This window comes from Pseudorca crassidens, chromosome 2 (assembly GCF_039906515.1).
Source record: "Pseudorca crassidens isolate mPseCra1 chromosome 2, mPseCra1.hap1, whole genome shotgun sequence".
NCBI classification, from domain to species: Eukaryota; Metazoa; Chordata; class Mammalia; order Artiodactyla; family Delphinidae; genus Pseudorca; species Pseudorca crassidens.
The window spans coordinates 82795581-82812378 of NC_090297.1; the positions used below are offsets into that span (position 1 = coordinate 82795581).

General features: G+C 35.4%; 1 protein-coding gene across 1 annotated transcript in view; it reads left to right on the forward strand.

Moving 5' to 3' along the window:
- Nucleotides 1-16798, forward strand: part of ABCD3 (ATP binding cassette subfamily D member 3) — an 82458-nt gene that overhangs the window by 31620 nt on the left and 34040 nt on the right. Inside the window, exons 4-9 of the mRNA XM_067726964.1 lie at nt 2473-2561; nt 10165-10234; nt 11638-11735; nt 12093-12216; nt 14381-14437; nt 16391-16533. Of these exons, the coding sequence (XP_067583065.1) occupies nt 2473-2561; nt 10165-10234; nt 11638-11735; nt 12093-12216; nt 14381-14437; nt 16391-16533 (581 nt within the window). The remainder of the gene's footprint in view (nt 1-2472; nt 2562-10164; nt 10235-11637; nt 11736-12092; nt 12217-14380; nt 14438-16390; nt 16534-16798) is intronic.

Genomic DNA, 16798 nt, shown 5'->3' on the forward strand with positions numbered 1-16798 from the left:
ATAATCTCTTCTCCTTTTCTAACTAGTCTTCTTTCTGAAACCCGAATAAGAACACTTGGCTTCTTTTCTCCTGCAGGGTACATCACAACGTGACTTTGCCCTTCCTTTGCATACCATCTACTTGGAAGGTCCTTTGCTGTTTTGTAGCCAGGCCTTGTGCCCGCGTACTTTCATGACACCATGTTTGTGACAACACCCCCAACAAAAACAAATAACGTTTAAAAACAGCTTAATGCTCTTTATCTTCTTTGTGAAGGCCTCCCGTGACTCTCTGGATATAATTCATTGTTTTCTCATTCTACAATCTACCTGACTTTGAAGAATCTTTATTTAAAGTACAAGCTTCTTCTCTGGAAAGATTTTTGTATTACCCCCCCACCCCTTACCAGTTAACAGCTTAATGTTCATTTAACCTTTTAGCAGAGGTTTGCTGAATATGAAATGAATGTGAGACATTGAATAGATCTCTGGGAGTTAATAAGAAGGTAGATGGGCCTAACTTGGCCAACCTCCCAGTTCTGTCAAGGTGCATCCATGCCACAGAGCCATTTTACGAACCATCTTTGAGGGATATAAAAATACGGGCTTAACCCCAGTTCAAGAAAGTGAAATAAACTCCAGTAGAAATCACAGATAATTGGAGGTAGAGATAGAGAGATTAATTTAATCAATTTATGAAATAAAAATGCTGCATATGAACATATAGAAGTTCGTCTGTATCATAAGGTGAGGGACTGCCTAAATCAAGCCTATCTTTAGTTTCTGACATATTCTATGAACCCAGTAATGGAATTATGGTGATTCTGAGGACAGCCTTTGCATCAAAAAGGCATTTCAGGACTGTCAGTAATCAAAGTTCGGCAGATTTTGCTAAATGAGACAATAAACTTGATACTTACTTAAAGAAAAAATTAAGCAAAGTATATAAAATAAAGGAAAAAATAAACTGTCTTTGTCTAATGTTACCTTTATTCCTCAAATGATTAATTTAGGATTGAGGCTGTACTTAAGGTCTGAATTAAAAGTTAGCATTACCGTTAAAGTGTCATCTACAGATAGGATTTATTAAAATCAGTAGGTTCTTCTGTTCTCAGTTTAATACCTAACTTCGAGATGGTGGGAGAGGGTAGGAAGATGGTATCTTCCTTGCTGGACAGCTCTGGCAAACGTTGGGGGAGCAGCTGTCACAACTCAGTCGTGTAGACTTTCTTTGACATTGTCTTCTTTCTTATGGATTCATTTATTACTTCCATGTTTATTACTCCCTGCCTTGTCTTTCACTTAAGGGCTGTATTTTCAGAACCTTCACCTTTTTTAAAAAACAAGATTTGTTTTGCAAAAATTACAAAAGTCATAGATGCATTTGCCTCTCAATTCCATAACTTTGAAATCAAACACCTTATCCAACAAACATTGCCCCTGCCACACACCCTCTTCTCTGACTTTAGCTTCTATGCTGCTGTCATATTTTTCCCATTTAGAAAGTTTAAGGTCACCTTTGAATGGGTGTGTGTTGCAGTTGGAGGCTGGAGGGTAGATTTTCATCCCACACAAAGACAATTGACTCCAAGCCAGCCACTCAGCCTCTCATCTCTCCCCCACAATGATCCATCTTGCCCAGCATTGCTTAAGTAATGCTCTGTAAACAACACTTTTTAATATTTTGTTCTGCCTAAAAGCTTGCAGTAGTTTTATAAGATCTGCTGGATGTGCAATACTGTAATTCATATGGTTTTAATCTATTTTTTATTTTCCATTAAATCTTTCATCTTTTTTTTTTTTACTCATAATCCTCATTTTCTCCTTTGTTTTACTTGGGTTATTTAATGTATTTCTAATGTCATAAGCCTTTTTTGCTACCTCAGACCTTTCGATCCTGCCCCGTATCACATTGAAGTGATGCAAATATACTTACCTACACTGGTCTGTTTTCTTACATTTTATGTGTAAATCTTGCCTTAATAACTAAATTGAAAGCCCTGCAATGGCAGGGGCACTATTAAGAGATTTTTCTAACAAACTGAACCAAATTTATTCTACTTAAGCAAAATTTTAGGCTTCAGTATTTGTTCTTAACTGTGTATTGGTAGTTGTCATTTTTCTTTATTAGAGTTGTATATTAAAAACATAGGACAATCACAATACACTGTGATTTAGGTAGTCTAACTTATACTGCTGGTTTCTGTCATTGACTAATTATATGAAGGCAAGTCATTTGACCTGCCTGGGATTACTTTTGAATCTGGATGAAAAATTAGATTAAATGATCTATAAGGCCTTTTCCATTTACATTATATTTTAAACTTCTTTCAAAATTATATTTAAAAATAACCTGTAGGTAAAATGTCAGCCAACTACATTAAAGCTAGAATAAAGCTTTGAATTTAGAAACCAAAAATCTTTACCAAAGTAATGTTTCTTTTAACTTTCTAAAATGCATTTAATTAATTTACTATACCTGGTTTATTTTAGACAGGTTACTTGATACTTATTGCTGTTATGCTGGTGTCTCGAACATATTGTGATGTTTGGATGATTCAGAACGGGACACTCATTGAAAGGTACTTTTCATCTTCCTCCTGTATGTATGAAATACTGATTTGTGTCATATTTAAGTGTTATTTTAAGCAAGGAATAGATTCTAAGTTAGGTATAAATACTTAAGTCAAATTATGTCTTTGTTCATTTACTTAGTAGATATTTATTGTCTCCCTTGTGCCACAGGCAGTGATAGGGATGTACCCATGAGTGAACAGGAGAGACCCTGTACCAAGCCCTGCAGAGCTGGCCGTTTATAGAGGGTCAGAGACAAGTAAACAGAAAATTATGGGACTTCCCTGGCGGTCCAGTGGTTAAGACTCCACGCTTCCACTGTAGGGGTCACAGGTCCAATCCCTAGTTGGGGAACTAAGATATCGCATGCCCCTGGGGCACGGCCAAAAAGAAAGAAAGAAAGAAAGAAAATTAATATGCAGTATAATAAATGCTGTAGTGGGAACTTAAAAAGTCACCAAGCTGGATGTCTGAAATTAATGAGATAATTTGAGGAAAATATCAAAGCATTTCAGGGAATCATGTTGAGAATGTTTATTAAACAGAAAAAAATTCTTAGACATTTTCTTCAGTTTCTGAAGTTAGTGCTTTATATATTTTTTCATTATAGTCTTTGTACGTATATTAATCACTGCAATTGATGATTTGGAATTTAAAAACAAAAAAACAGTTGGGATATTAACATTTATCTGTTAATAAAGGTATTAACAAAGGTATTGGTATCCTCATGATACCAATTTGAATGTCAGTAAAAAATTTTTTCTTGGAATTTTGTTTCCTGGCATGCAGTATTTTATCAGAAAATTTCTTAAAGTACTTAGTATAATGTAACTGTTTGAATGACGGTACTTAAAATTTTTAAATGCTCCCAAATTTTGTAAGTTTTTTTCTGACATCCTTGATTTGTGCGTGGCTTAGAGGATTTGTAGGAGAGGCAGAATGCTTTATGCAGGTGTTTTCTGACTCATCTCTCTAGAAGGACAAAGAAGGTTATTTGCATAGGATTAAAGCCCCGACCACGTGCCTCTGAATATGTGTAAATGGTATAGACGCCAATATTCAATTCAGGGCGCCCTGAATCCTTTGGTCCGTCCCATGCCTTTTTATTTTAATCAAAGTAATATATGAAAAGCTTAAAAAGTAAAACATGAATATAGTTTAATATCAAATAGCCATACAGGACTTAATCACAAAAACATTAGTTCTGTGCCCCATTCCTCCCACCTGTAACTGTCATTCCTGGATCCAGTTGTCTTCTGTTCTTTTTACTGTTTCATCTCTTATTTTGTCTCTGCATTTCACACTTTTTGTCTCTGTTACTTCACACAGTAACACACTTATGTTACTGTCTCTAGATTTTTCAGTCTTAGAGACTATGTGTGTATTTATTTCTCTTTTGGAAGATGAGAATTAGCTCTTTTCCACTGCTACCCATGTCTGTGCTCATTCTCTCAATGTTATATCACAGTTTTTTGTTAAATCAGAATTTATTGTTTACATGATTTTGACTTTTGTTTACAGCTGAGCCAAATGCTCTTCTTTGGTAGTTTCTTTTATATACAACTTCTTTTCCTGGCATTTATAAATTGCAGGTTTTTGTGCACATTAATTTTTTGCCTACTTCTTACTAATTCAGCTCAAGCTTATTGACAACACTATAAAATCTCAGTATTTGGGGGCTTCCCTGGTGGCGCAGTGGTTGAGAGGCTGCCTGCCAATGCAGGGGACACGGGTTCATGCCCCGGACCGGGAAGATCGCATATGCCGCGGAGCGGCTGGGCCCGTGAGCCATGGCCTCTGAGCCTGCGCGTCCGGAGCCTGTGCTCCGCAATGGGAGACGCCACAACAGTGAGAGGCCTGCGTACCGCAAAAAAAAAAAAAAAAAAAATCTCAGTATTGTAATATGTCAAACACACTAGATAACTTAACTGATTTTTATCTATTACCACCCCATACCTCTTGTTAGTTTTCTGTCTTCCGGCTCTCATTAGGATTGATTGTGCTTTAGCTTCACTAAATAGCAGTCATGTTTGAATTTACTTTTATCATGATCTTAGGAATTTTTTTCATCTTTCTTTCCTGCATTAAATAACTCCTATGTTCTGGATCTTTTGTTTTCCTCTTCCTCAGTTTACTTTCTCATTTTGGCAGATGCAGTCTTTTTCTGAGAAAAGGTTACGAGGGAAGTAAAATTTTGAGACCTTGTGGGTCTGATAAAGTCTTTTACTCTCACACTTGATAATTTAGCTGTATTTATTCATTCTAAATTGGAAATCACTTTTTTTCAGAATTTGGAAAGCATCATCCTGTTGTCTTCTATAGGGCTCTGTGGTTCTCAACCTTGGCTGCAGTATAATTAGAATCATCTGGGGAATTTGGAGACCTACTAATGCCTGGGCCCACCCCTAGAGATTCTGATTCAATCAATCATTACTTTTTGAAGCATCCCAGGTGATCCTAACCTTGATCCCAGCCAAGGTTAAAAACTACTGATCTAGCTTCCACATTTGGTGTTGAGTCCCATTCCTGTGCTGATTGCCCGCCCTTAGCAGCGGATCTTCTTTTACCTGCTTTGGAAGCTTTTATTATTTCTTTATTGTTGATGTTGTATTGCTGGTGTTATGGGAATTTCACTGAATGTTGGTGTGAATTTTTTTTCATTCCGTGTGTTTGTGCTAGGCACTAGGTGGGCTCTTTTCAATCTAGAAACTCATTCTTCATTCTGAAGAATGAAATTTTCTTGTGTTTTTAAAAAAGTTCTTCCTCTCTAGTGTTTTCTGTACTTTTTCTGGAATCTTAGTTGAGTGTTGGACTTCCTGGACTGATCTTCTGACTATAATTTCTCTACTGTTTACATCTCTGACATTTTATATTATATTCTAGGAGATTTCTTTTAACTTTATCATCCAGTGAATTTTTATTTGTTTTAATTTTATTTCCAGGAGCTATCTTTTTGTATGAATGTTCATTTTTGTAGCAGTCATTCTTTCAAGTCTGTGACTTTCAGTGTCCTTTGTTGTTCTGATCTTTGTCATTCAGTTTAGAGCTTTCCTTAAGCAGTCACTCTTGGCTGTGTATTCATATTTAACTTGCTAGAAGCCAAGTTGTGGGATTGTTGATTGTCTGGTTTCCCTGAAAGGAATTTGTAGGGGGAGTCTGGTCAGTTTTGTGTGTTTGTGCCCCAGTGAGGAATCCTCTAAGGAATTCTAAGAAGTTAAGGATGAGTGTAATTGAAGCGTTTGTTCATTGCTGCTAGCACATCAGCTTTAGCAGGATCAGTTTTGTTAAGTTCTCTTTCTATGAGCTTTGTGTACAAGTAATTTGAGTCATTTGTATGATTAATATAGAGAAGACATGTATGTCCTTTTACATGATTATAGAATTTTATATTTTTTTCCTTTGATGGCTTTACTTATTATTTAAATGCCATATCTGTTAATAAAAATACAGGCTCCCCAACTGTAGTGTTATTAATTACCTGTGACAAAAATAACAGGTTACATCCACTGTGAATAACATTATATTAGATATCTGTGTACAGTCACATGATACATATAAAGAACCCTGTACAATCATGGTATAGTATAGAAGATTATCTTTTAAAGTTTTTTCCCTTTTATTCATATTTTGTGATTTCATGTTTTTGTAACCTAAAAGAATAATATTTAATTTTCTAAGCTAGGGATTTCCAACTTTAATTAAATAGGTGCTTATTTTAATTTTCTCAAAGACTGAATGCTCTAGAGAAAATCCATCACTAAGAGTATGTGGTGCATTAATTTAATTGGTAATGATGGATAAGAGGAAAGTTATTATGTAGCATGAGCCAACTTATAATTCTACTAGACTAATCAACTTGTTGGGTACTCAGCCTTAAAATTCAGTTATGAGATGTAGAAAAAAATAATAAAAACAAAAATTTTAAGAGTTTTTAAGAAACATATTATTTTGACATAATTTAAACTTGCAGAAAAGCTGCAAGAACAGTACAGGGAGCTTCCTTATACTCTTAACCCAAATTCACGATTCTGAAGCAGTCATTTTATTTGTTTGTTTGTTTATTGGCTGCATTAGGTCTTTGGTGCTGTGCGTGGGCTTTCTCTAGTTGCGGCGAGCAGGGGCTACTCTTTGTTGTGGTGCGCAGGCTTCTCATTGCGGTCGTTTCTCTTGTTGTGGAGCACAGGCTCTAGGTGTGTGGGCTTCAGTAGTTGCAGCAAGTGGGCTCAGTAGTTACAGCATGCAGGCCCTAGAGTGCATGGGCTTCAGTAGTTGCGGCACGTGGGCTCAATAGTTATAGCTCACAGGCTCTAGAGCACAGGCTCAGTAGTTGTGGCACACGAGCTTAGCTGCTCCGCAGCATGTGGCATCTTCCCGGACCAGGGATCGAACCCGTGTCCCCTGCATTGGCAGGTGGATTCTCAACCACTGCACTACCAGGGAAATCCTTGAAGCAGTCATTTAAAAATTAATTGTTGAGGACTTCCTTGACAGTCCAGTGGTTAAGACTGTGCACTTCCATTGCGGGGGGCATGAGTTCAATCCCTGGTCAGGGAAGATCCCGCATACTGTGCAGTGTGGCCTAAATAAATAAATAAATAAATAAAGTTAATTGTTGAGTTTGGGTTTTTTTTGAGCACGAGCCACCTCTTTTCCTTGCTTGGCCCTGCAATAAACCTTTCTCTGCTCCTCCCCCCAAAAAACAAAAACAAAAGTTAATTGTTTATTTTCTCCTGAATAAAGATTTTTGAGCTTCTGCTGTGCATGAGAGCTTTTGATATTTGGTCAAATTAAAAGTTTTAAAATATTGTGAATTCATAATATAGAACAGTTTTATTGGAAAAATTAACACATTTCTCTAACTTGCTACTAAAGGTACATTGTAAACTTTGTCTTTTCCATTTTGCCTCTTGCAAAGTATGTTTAGATTTATGTTCTTCTGCTAAAATAGAGTCACAAAGAGACTTGTTATGGTCCTTAATGTACTTAATTTTAATATCCTTTACATCTTTTAGGCTTACTTGTTAGCAGTGACTAATGACTTCGGAATGGGGCAGATTTTAATAGGGCAGACCCCTTCTTTAAGGTAGAAACTGGCAATTCTATGATATGGAAGGTAATGTTTCATATCTTGTTGCTGCTGCTGGGGAGGAAGAAATTCCCCTCTGCCCTTCTAGGTTCTTCTGGCTGGTCTAAGAATTAAATGGGCGTGAGACAGATTAACAGGAGAAAATCAAACAAAGGTTTAATAACATGTGTACATGGGAGAGACCCAGGAGAATTTAGTAACTTGCCAGAATAGCCGAAGCCCTCATGTTGAATACCATCTTCAGCTAACGACAGAGAGGATGTTGGGGGTAGGGGTTTGGGACTTCACAGGGGAGGAAGGCAATTCACATGAAGATGGAAAAGCAAATGTTTGGTAAACAAATGTTTGCTGGGCCACGTGGAGACTCTGGGACACAGCGTGGACTCTGATCTCTAGGTCCTGCCTACTTTCCCCACACATGCTTAGCCCATATGCTTTGCAGATATCTCTGGTCATAGCTCTATTCTGGGAGCAGGCCCTTTTATGTAAATTCTTTAGGCAGCTAAGGGGGAGGCAAAAAGAAAGACTTCCTGAGGCTTCTGTTTCTTAAAAATAATCAGCCTAAAGTAATCCTTATGCCAAAGAAACACGTTTTGGGGCGGCAAAGTTTGTTCCCCTATACTGCCGTATGTAATCATAAATATATCTTTTATTTTTAACCACTTGGCTATAAGTAGCATTTTAAAATTACCAAACTGTCTTAGGATTCCTGTATGTTTTAGAAGTAATGATTGCGACTACTCTAAAATTACTTTATTGATGATTATTTTTCTTTTGCAGTGGGATAATAAGCAGAAATAAAGCTTTATTCAAGAAACCATTTTTTAAATTTGTAGCTGCTACTCCAGTGGTAAACCATTGCTGAATGATGGCATGTGCTTTACCAAAGTTTGATAATCTTGTGTGTTTCACAGCTTGGGCAGCACTAAAGCACTTTGGTTTTATGTAAAGTTTGGTTCAAATAATTTTAATTTAAACCTCTAAACTTTTGTACTTAATTACTTTTCGCCTCTAATATTCTTATTGCTCACACAACATTTTTGTGTGGCTCTATTTTAACTTTTTTCTAGTTCAGCTTTAAAAAAAATTTTTTTTTAACACTTTTTAGCAGCTATGTCAAAATTGGACTATTAATTTTTCTATCGGTCTAGAGTAACATTTCCCAAAGTATGTTCTTTGGAATCTTAGCAATGATGGAGGAAATGCTAGTGCTACAAAGCCCTCTCAGAGTTTTACAATGCATATTATACATTAGAGCTTTGAGAGGGCCTTTGGTAAAGACATTTGTTAGCGTTAACTCAGGTTTTTGCAAATTTATTTGCCCATGGAACTTTTTTGCTCTAAAAGATCAGTTCATATTACTTGGCATTATTCATCTACTCCCTCATAAAAAGAAATTATTTATCAGTATGTATACGAGTCATTTTTTTGTGTAGAGCTAGGTTTGAATCATTTAGCACATTGTTTTTCAAAATATGGTTAGTTTACTTCTGGGAATATTAACATTATCTTTGCATTAGACCACAGACATTTGGTAGTCAGAGATCCTTTACTTATAATGATATAATGGCTTTCTATCTTTTTAAAAAAGTAGTGGAACCCTTAAATAAGTTCTTAGTGGATATTTTAAAAACATAAATATTTAAAATAGATTAAAAATAGATAAAAGATCTGGTTTCATTGAAATCCCACTGCCATCTTTTTTGGTAAAATTTTCTTAGGACCACAGTCAATCTCATTCTTAGCTGTTTTAGCTTTACAATAGCAGAATTGAGTAGTTGCAACAGAGACCTTATGGCCCACAAAGCTTAAAATGGTTGCTCTTGGCCCTTTATAGTAAGAATTTGCTCATCTGTCATTAGTCTGTCTCCTTGCCATTAGTTCATACAAATGACAGGATGTTAAAATATTTAAAGGCAAACAAAGAAATAGTACTTTATCCACAGTAATCCATTCCTGGGTCTATAAAGTTGTTAATTGTTTCATCATATAAAACCCCTTTTGTGACTGCTTAAGTGTAAGCCTGCTGGGTTTTTTTTTTTTTTTTTTTTTTTGCGGTACGCGGGCCTCTCACTGTTGCGGCCTCTCCCGTTGCGGAGCACAGGCTCCGGACGCGCAGGCCCAGCGGCCATGGCTCACGGGCCCAGCTGCTCCGCGGCATGTGGGATCCTCCCGGACTGGGGTACGAACCTGTGTCCTCTGCATTGGCAGGCGGACTCTCAACCACTGCGCCACCAGGGAAGCCCAAGCCTGCTGTTTAATTACCATTTTTACGAAGGAAAGAACTAGCTATCATTCTTATTTAATTTTGCCGTTTGTAGAGTGATTTCCAAGCAAGCTGTTTAAAATGACAAAATTTCAAAAGTTAATGTTTTTGTAAGAAAATGTTTTTAGCATCTTTTTTCTTATTGATTCATTTGATTCAATGAAAATTTCCAAAAATAGTTTTAGAGATTTAGAGAGGTTTTTTTAGTGTTAAATATTGCTTCTTTTGCAACTAATGCATTGCATGTGGTGGTTTGCAGTGGTATCATTGGTCGTAGCAGAAAAGATTTCAAGAAATACTTATTCAACTTCATCGCTGCCATGCCTCTCGTAAGTGTTAATTCTTTAAAGATTTTTACATAGGGAGAAAATTGCATCTTACTGAAATCTTTTAGGATTTTTACTTATTAAGTTCTTTGAAGATTTATATACTAAGTTTTTTCAAGTTTAGTTTTGTAACTTATAGTGGAGTTTTTCAGTGGGCAAACCTTTACACTAGATAGAAAAATTTAAAGGAATTATGTTTGGATCAGTTTCTTTGCATACATATGTAGGTGTATACAAGTGTAGATGATTTTTTCTTTGACCATTAGGCCAGGGTTTCTCAGATATTTAGTAACATCCCACTAGATGGAAATAGCACCCCTCCCCCAGTTGTGACAACAAAAAAGATGTCTTCAGTGTCTCCAAACATTACCAAGTGGCCTGTGGGGGGCTGAGGTGAGGTTGTGGGGCAGTGAGCTGAGGGCAGAAATCCTGGGTGAGAATCATTGCTGTAGGCCATAAACTGTTACAGTAACTCGAACCACTAATGTAATGTAATGTAATGTAATTGGAATTTATTGTCCGAATTTACTAAAAATAAACGTTAAGTGGTCCAAATCATAAGTAATTTTCTTAGCTTGGGTCTTACCTTTATTCTATTTTATCGGCACAATAAGAATTTTAGTATTGTATGTGTGGGAGTAAAAGGGAGGAGCTTGATTATAGAACTTAATTAATTAGAACATATGTCAGATTTAATAAAGCTTGAGGATAGACATACATGGAAGACCTTTTAAAATAGAAAATTGAGAAAAGCAGCATTGATGTCAATCAAAGATGGAGATTCAGCAGAAGACCAGTGTTTCCTTGAGAAAATTTTTATATAAATGTGACCTCAGAACTATGGAAGAATTAATTTTAATATAATGGTGGAAAAGAGTAGTAAAGTTGACTGCAGAAATAATCTAGAAGATGGCATTAGTTGGTATAAAACTTGTAGTAATTTTTTTAACAAATGCAAATACAGTGGGTATAGAGTTCCATTGTCTAGGGTTGTAGTGCTGGTAGCAGGAAAGAGAAGATATACTAAGCATAAATGTCAGTACTCCTAAAGTAAGTTCTTTACACTGGATAGAAAGGTGACAGATTTGCTCTTTGGCTTGTTTATATCTCCCTCCCCCCCCCCAAAAATAAAAAAGGTAACAAGGTGCTTCTCATAATTAATAATATTAATATATTCTAAAATTAATTTCCAAGTAAAGGGTAATATAGCTAATTACATTTGATTTAGCATGTTCTCTTTGTGTCTTTGGAAATGTTTAGTAAAACAGAACTGAATTATATCAATTTGTACTATCAGTTATAAAAAATTTATAGGATTTGGAGACAAAATCAATGATAGGGAAACAAATTATAATTTAGTAAGTAGAAATGAAGCAAAACCAATAATATGTGTTTGTTTGTTTTAGATTTCTCTGGTTAATAACTTCTTGAAGTTTGGGTTAAATGAGCTCAAACTGTGCTTCCGAGTAAGACTAACTAAGTACCTCTATGAGGAGTATCTCCAGTAAGTAATAACCTATTTTTATATTTAAAATACTTAAACAATAATACTTATGATATTGAGATGTAGAAGTTTTTCTTTTTTATTTGATATGTTTTTCAAGAGGATTGCTCTTAGACCCAGAAGCATATAGAGAAAGACATCAGCTATTTGGAATCTAATCCTGGCTCTTCCATTAATTGGCCAGTGATCCTTCTCCAGACTTGCATCTGCATCTCTAAAATAAATTAGGACAATCTTTAGGGCCTCTTCCAGCTCCAGATTTTTCTGTTTCTATGAATTTGCACTACATAGTATAATGTGAATTTTTTTGTTTTTAAAATCATTTGTTTTAAAGTCATCTTCTTATTGTTATTTTAGAACTTTCACGTATTATAAAATGGGAAATCTGGACAACAGAATAGCTAATCCAGACCAGCTGCTTACACAAGATGTAGAAAAGTTTTGTAACAGTGTAGTTGATCTGTATTCAAATCTTAGTAAGGTAAGTTTTTCTATTTTTATTGTTGTTAATTTGCTTATCTTTGAATCTAAGCAAATTTATATGGAATTGATTTGATGCACATAACAGCAGCATATAAGTATTTAATGCTTTTATAAGAAAATTATAGAGTTGTTATAATAGTTTTAACTACAGTTACTTAATTTTTTATATTATTGGTGTGAAGTGCTTTGGCCAAGAACTGAGAATTTAGTGTCTTATAAAGATGTTATAAGAACTTTGTAGGCTGATTTCAGTAAAACGACAGAAACTTGGATTTTTATCTCTTGACCTGTGTACTTCTGGCAGTTGTTAGAAATTCATGGTCAATTTATTTTTAGTTCCACATTCATAACCCTAGGCTAGGACATATTCTTGCCCAATTCTCTGCTTCAGTATCTCTAATAGATCATTTAAGTAATAGTCAAAAAATTTTCACAAGATATTAGTACATTTCAGTTTTTTCTAATTACTGTTTTTCCCCCCTTTCCAGAATATTGCCAAAGCTTTTGACTCTGACCTTAACTAGTTTTCTTCCTCCTGATTATGTCAGCTCTTACTTCCTCTTCTTATCTCACCACCCTTACAGTTTTTGCTGTGGTCTTCTCATTAAGCCATCTTCTTTGCCATTACCTCCTGCGTTGGCTAGCACATGTAGAGGGCATCTATAAGACTGTCTGCCCAGCATTTCCCCCGCCACTCTTCATCTTAGATGCCCCATTTCCCATCCAGTCCACATGACTGCTCTTGGTTTGTGGTCGGAGCTTGTCTCAAACTGGACCATTTGTAGTATCTTGCCTCTGACCACAATTGATCCAAATATTCCAGTCTTGAGACAAAAAACTATATACTACCAGGGGCTGGGTCACATTGTAAGAATAGGAATGCTCCCATTTCAACCATGTGGATGGAAGGAGGTTAGGCAGTTCTAAGAAAAGCGATCTGTATCCCTCTTGATAGGCCCACTGCTAGGACACCTTTTCACTTCATGCCAAACTTTGTTCTTTATTTAGCTCTCTTTAAGTCTTTACTGATCCAAACTCTAGAAACTCAGACAGCTGCAAGTTGTTCAGTAATGCAGCTGCTTTTTTCCCTCCGCCCATCACCACATTTTAGTTCGTTCTCTCTGTGTGTGTGTAGAGGGGAGGTGCTGTATATAATATTTTTCATGTAATTCTGTAGACATTGTTGTGTATTCTTTATTACATCTTGGCACTTGAGTAAGTCCATAGCTCAGGACTTGTCACAGCTGCCGTAAAGAAAAATATTATCAAATTAATTGATTGTAGTGGTGCTATATACGACAGTATATTTAGTTTATAAAATATCTGATTGTTTGAACTCTGACTTCAATTGAGTCATTATTTTTGTCAGTAACTTAAGTGTACTTGAATTTTATATATCTAAGTATATGTCTAAATATATCTAACTTCTTGATAATTCGTAAGACAAGAAAGAAAAGGTTCATCTTAGTACAAGCCAATTAATAAACGAAGCCACCTATCCTAATATAGTCAGAAAGGAGTGGCTATGGACTTAAAGTAAATGAACACAGTTTGGGTTTCTTGAAAAACAGTTCAAAATATGTACAACTTTTGGTATGTCAGTTGAGTTGTCTCTGTGTGAGGAGCAGTACATTAATGTATTATTTTAGTTCTAGGAGCTTGAGTTTTAGGTCAGAAAATTAGATTCATAAGCTCACTCACCATATTTCAACATGTAGATGTTGTGATAAAATCAGACAACGTTAAGAGCAGAAAGAGTCTCTCATTTTTCAGGTGAAGATATATAGAAACCAGAAAAGCTGTTAGTAGATTTGGGGTTAAAACTCAGGTCATTTTATTCAGTGTCTTTATACTACATTGAGAAATTGCTAAGTAAGTAATGGCTAATTATCACAGTAGAGCTACCTTAGTTGATGGAAAGTGGTAAATACTTTTCCCAGTTGATGGTCAGTAGACATTGATCAGGCTGTCTCCATTTTGGGTTTCTTGAGAGTAAGAACTGTGTCTTGAGTTGCATACTGTTACATTATACATAGTGGGAACTCTGCATGTTGACAATTATAAATGTCGAATAGCATTTTGTATTTTAACATGTTTATTGGCTATCACTCTAGGCAATCTAGTTCTTTTTAATTCTGAACGTTCTGATGTTTATTTTACAGCCATTTTTAGACATAGTTTTGTATATCTTCAAGTTAACGAGTGCAATAGGAGCTCAGGTAAGTTTACTTTTATTCTGTCTTCTAAATGGCTACAGTACTGTGCTGTGAATAGCTGGATGGTTTGTAAGAATTTTTATGTATCTCAAAGAATGTATTTTTTACAAGTGTAGGTAATAAAGTCTGGTTATAAAATAATACCGTACTAGAGATTTTTAAAGGTTTCTAATTTAGCTTTTTAATTTTGCTTAAGCCAGACACTTCGAAAATTTTTGTGGCTTTAACAACCAGAAGTGCTTAAACATTGAACATACATGTATTTATTGTTGCAAAGTAATGTCTAAAAAGAAATTTGGAGACAGCTATTTTACTATGCAATTTGAATGTTTAAATACTTTTAGAGTGGCCATAACAGTTTCAAGAATATTTTATAATAATATAAATGGTTGACTATCCTATGAGCCTTATTAGGTGTCTCTCTGACATTTGTGTTAATAAGAATGACCTTTATATTCTGAGTATTCTCGTTGAAGTCTAACTTTACTCATTTAATATGTAGTATTATTGTTATATATTTATAACAGTCATATAATAGTGTGGTTGTTTTATGTGTATATGTACATGTGTATGTATATACTTTCTGTAGTTGATTAATAAATAATTTATGTAGTGATTTTTGTTCTGTTCCAAAACATTGGGGAAAGCAGTTTTTTATTTTAATTTTCTTGTCTATCTTCCTAACCTTTTGATATCTCGTAAGCCAGGTTTAATCATTCTTAAAACTTGTTTTTACTGTAAACAAGTGAATAGGCTTAAGGCCTCTTACCGATATATTGTAATATTTTGATGGTACTTATTACATGTTTATAATACTTAAGTATTATATTTATATTTAAATATATCTCCATGTGTTCTTATTTTCTGATTTTGTATTTCTTAGGTAGAAACTATGTTTTAGTTATCTCTTTTGCCCATACTTCTAGTAATTGTTGAAATGCATTGAATCAATCATACTGAATTTAAAAATAATACACACTATGTTCCATACACACTGTCTGAATAAAAAGATGAGTAAGACACAGTTCCTACTGAAGAGGGATTATGATCTGGTGAAAGGGTAGATATTCAAACAATTGTAATAAGTGATAAGTCCAGTAATGGAAGTGTGGAAATGTATTTACTGTCCAGAAGAATTGGAGGTGATATTTGCGCTGCTTTGAGGATGATGAGTAGGCCTCCATTAGACATGTCAGGCTTGCCAGACATAAGAACAACTTCATTGAAAGGCACGTTCAGGAAACAGTTATTTCAGTATGGCAGAACATAGGATATATATATGGGAATGAGGGAAGTACCTTCGATGAGCTTGGAAAGGCAAGCTTGAAGCTTCTCTCTTAGAAGGGTCAATGCGTGATGAGGTACTTTACCACATTAGAAAGTACGGCAGCTAGAAGCAAGACGCAGGAGAAGGGAAAGGCAGATTGAGCTCATTTGGGGGAATTGAGCTTGAGGTTCTACAGAGTAGTAAGCTTCAGATGTACAGTAAGTATTTGGAAATAACATCTTGGATTCTTAAGAGTGATGGGATTAGAGGTATAAATTTGGGAGGAGAAGGGAGTGAAAGAGAAAACCTCAGGGAGTATTAACATTCAAAGAAAAGGCGAAAAAGAGGTTTGCGAGTTATTGTGGAATTAAGAGAGTGTCGAGAAGAGTTCCATCAGAAGAGTTTTAGGTGCTGTAAAAAAGAGTGGGGACTACAATTAGGAGTTTTTAAGTGAGCAAATTTGGGAGAGCTGGGGAAAGAGTGGTGGGAGGAGGAGTAGATGAGTAGTAAAAACAAAGAAGACCCAGTGTGTAATTTCTCAGAAAAGAAACAATTAAGGGAAAAAATTAGTCAAAAGAGTAATTTCTCTCAAAGTAACTGGAGTTAATTATAATAAATTGTGTGTGTTGCATTCAGTGAATTTATTATATCCTTGACCTTTGTATATCTTTCTCTCCCAATAATAACAGGGCCCAGCAAGCATGATGGCCTACTTGCTTGTTTCTGGGCTATTCCTAACTCGAATTAGAAGACCCATTGGTAAGATGACAATAACTGAGCAGAAGCTTGAAGGAGAGTATAGATACGTTAATTCTCGGCTCATCACAAACAGGTGTGTACAAATGTATTAAATGTATTTGGCTGTACTAAAAATTCCTTTGTATGGCTATTGAAGTCCTGTAAGCTGACTCCAAAAAGTCTAGTAACACTGTTACTGAAATTATGTCTGTGTGTATTTACTTCTTTTGAAAATATACATTATGAAGGATATCGGTTTTATAAAGTAGTAATCCTCTACGTTTCTAACCCTGTTTCTTGTTAACTGTTCAGTATCCCTGATTTACCTCTTCATGTCTTCTATTGACTAACTTTCTGTT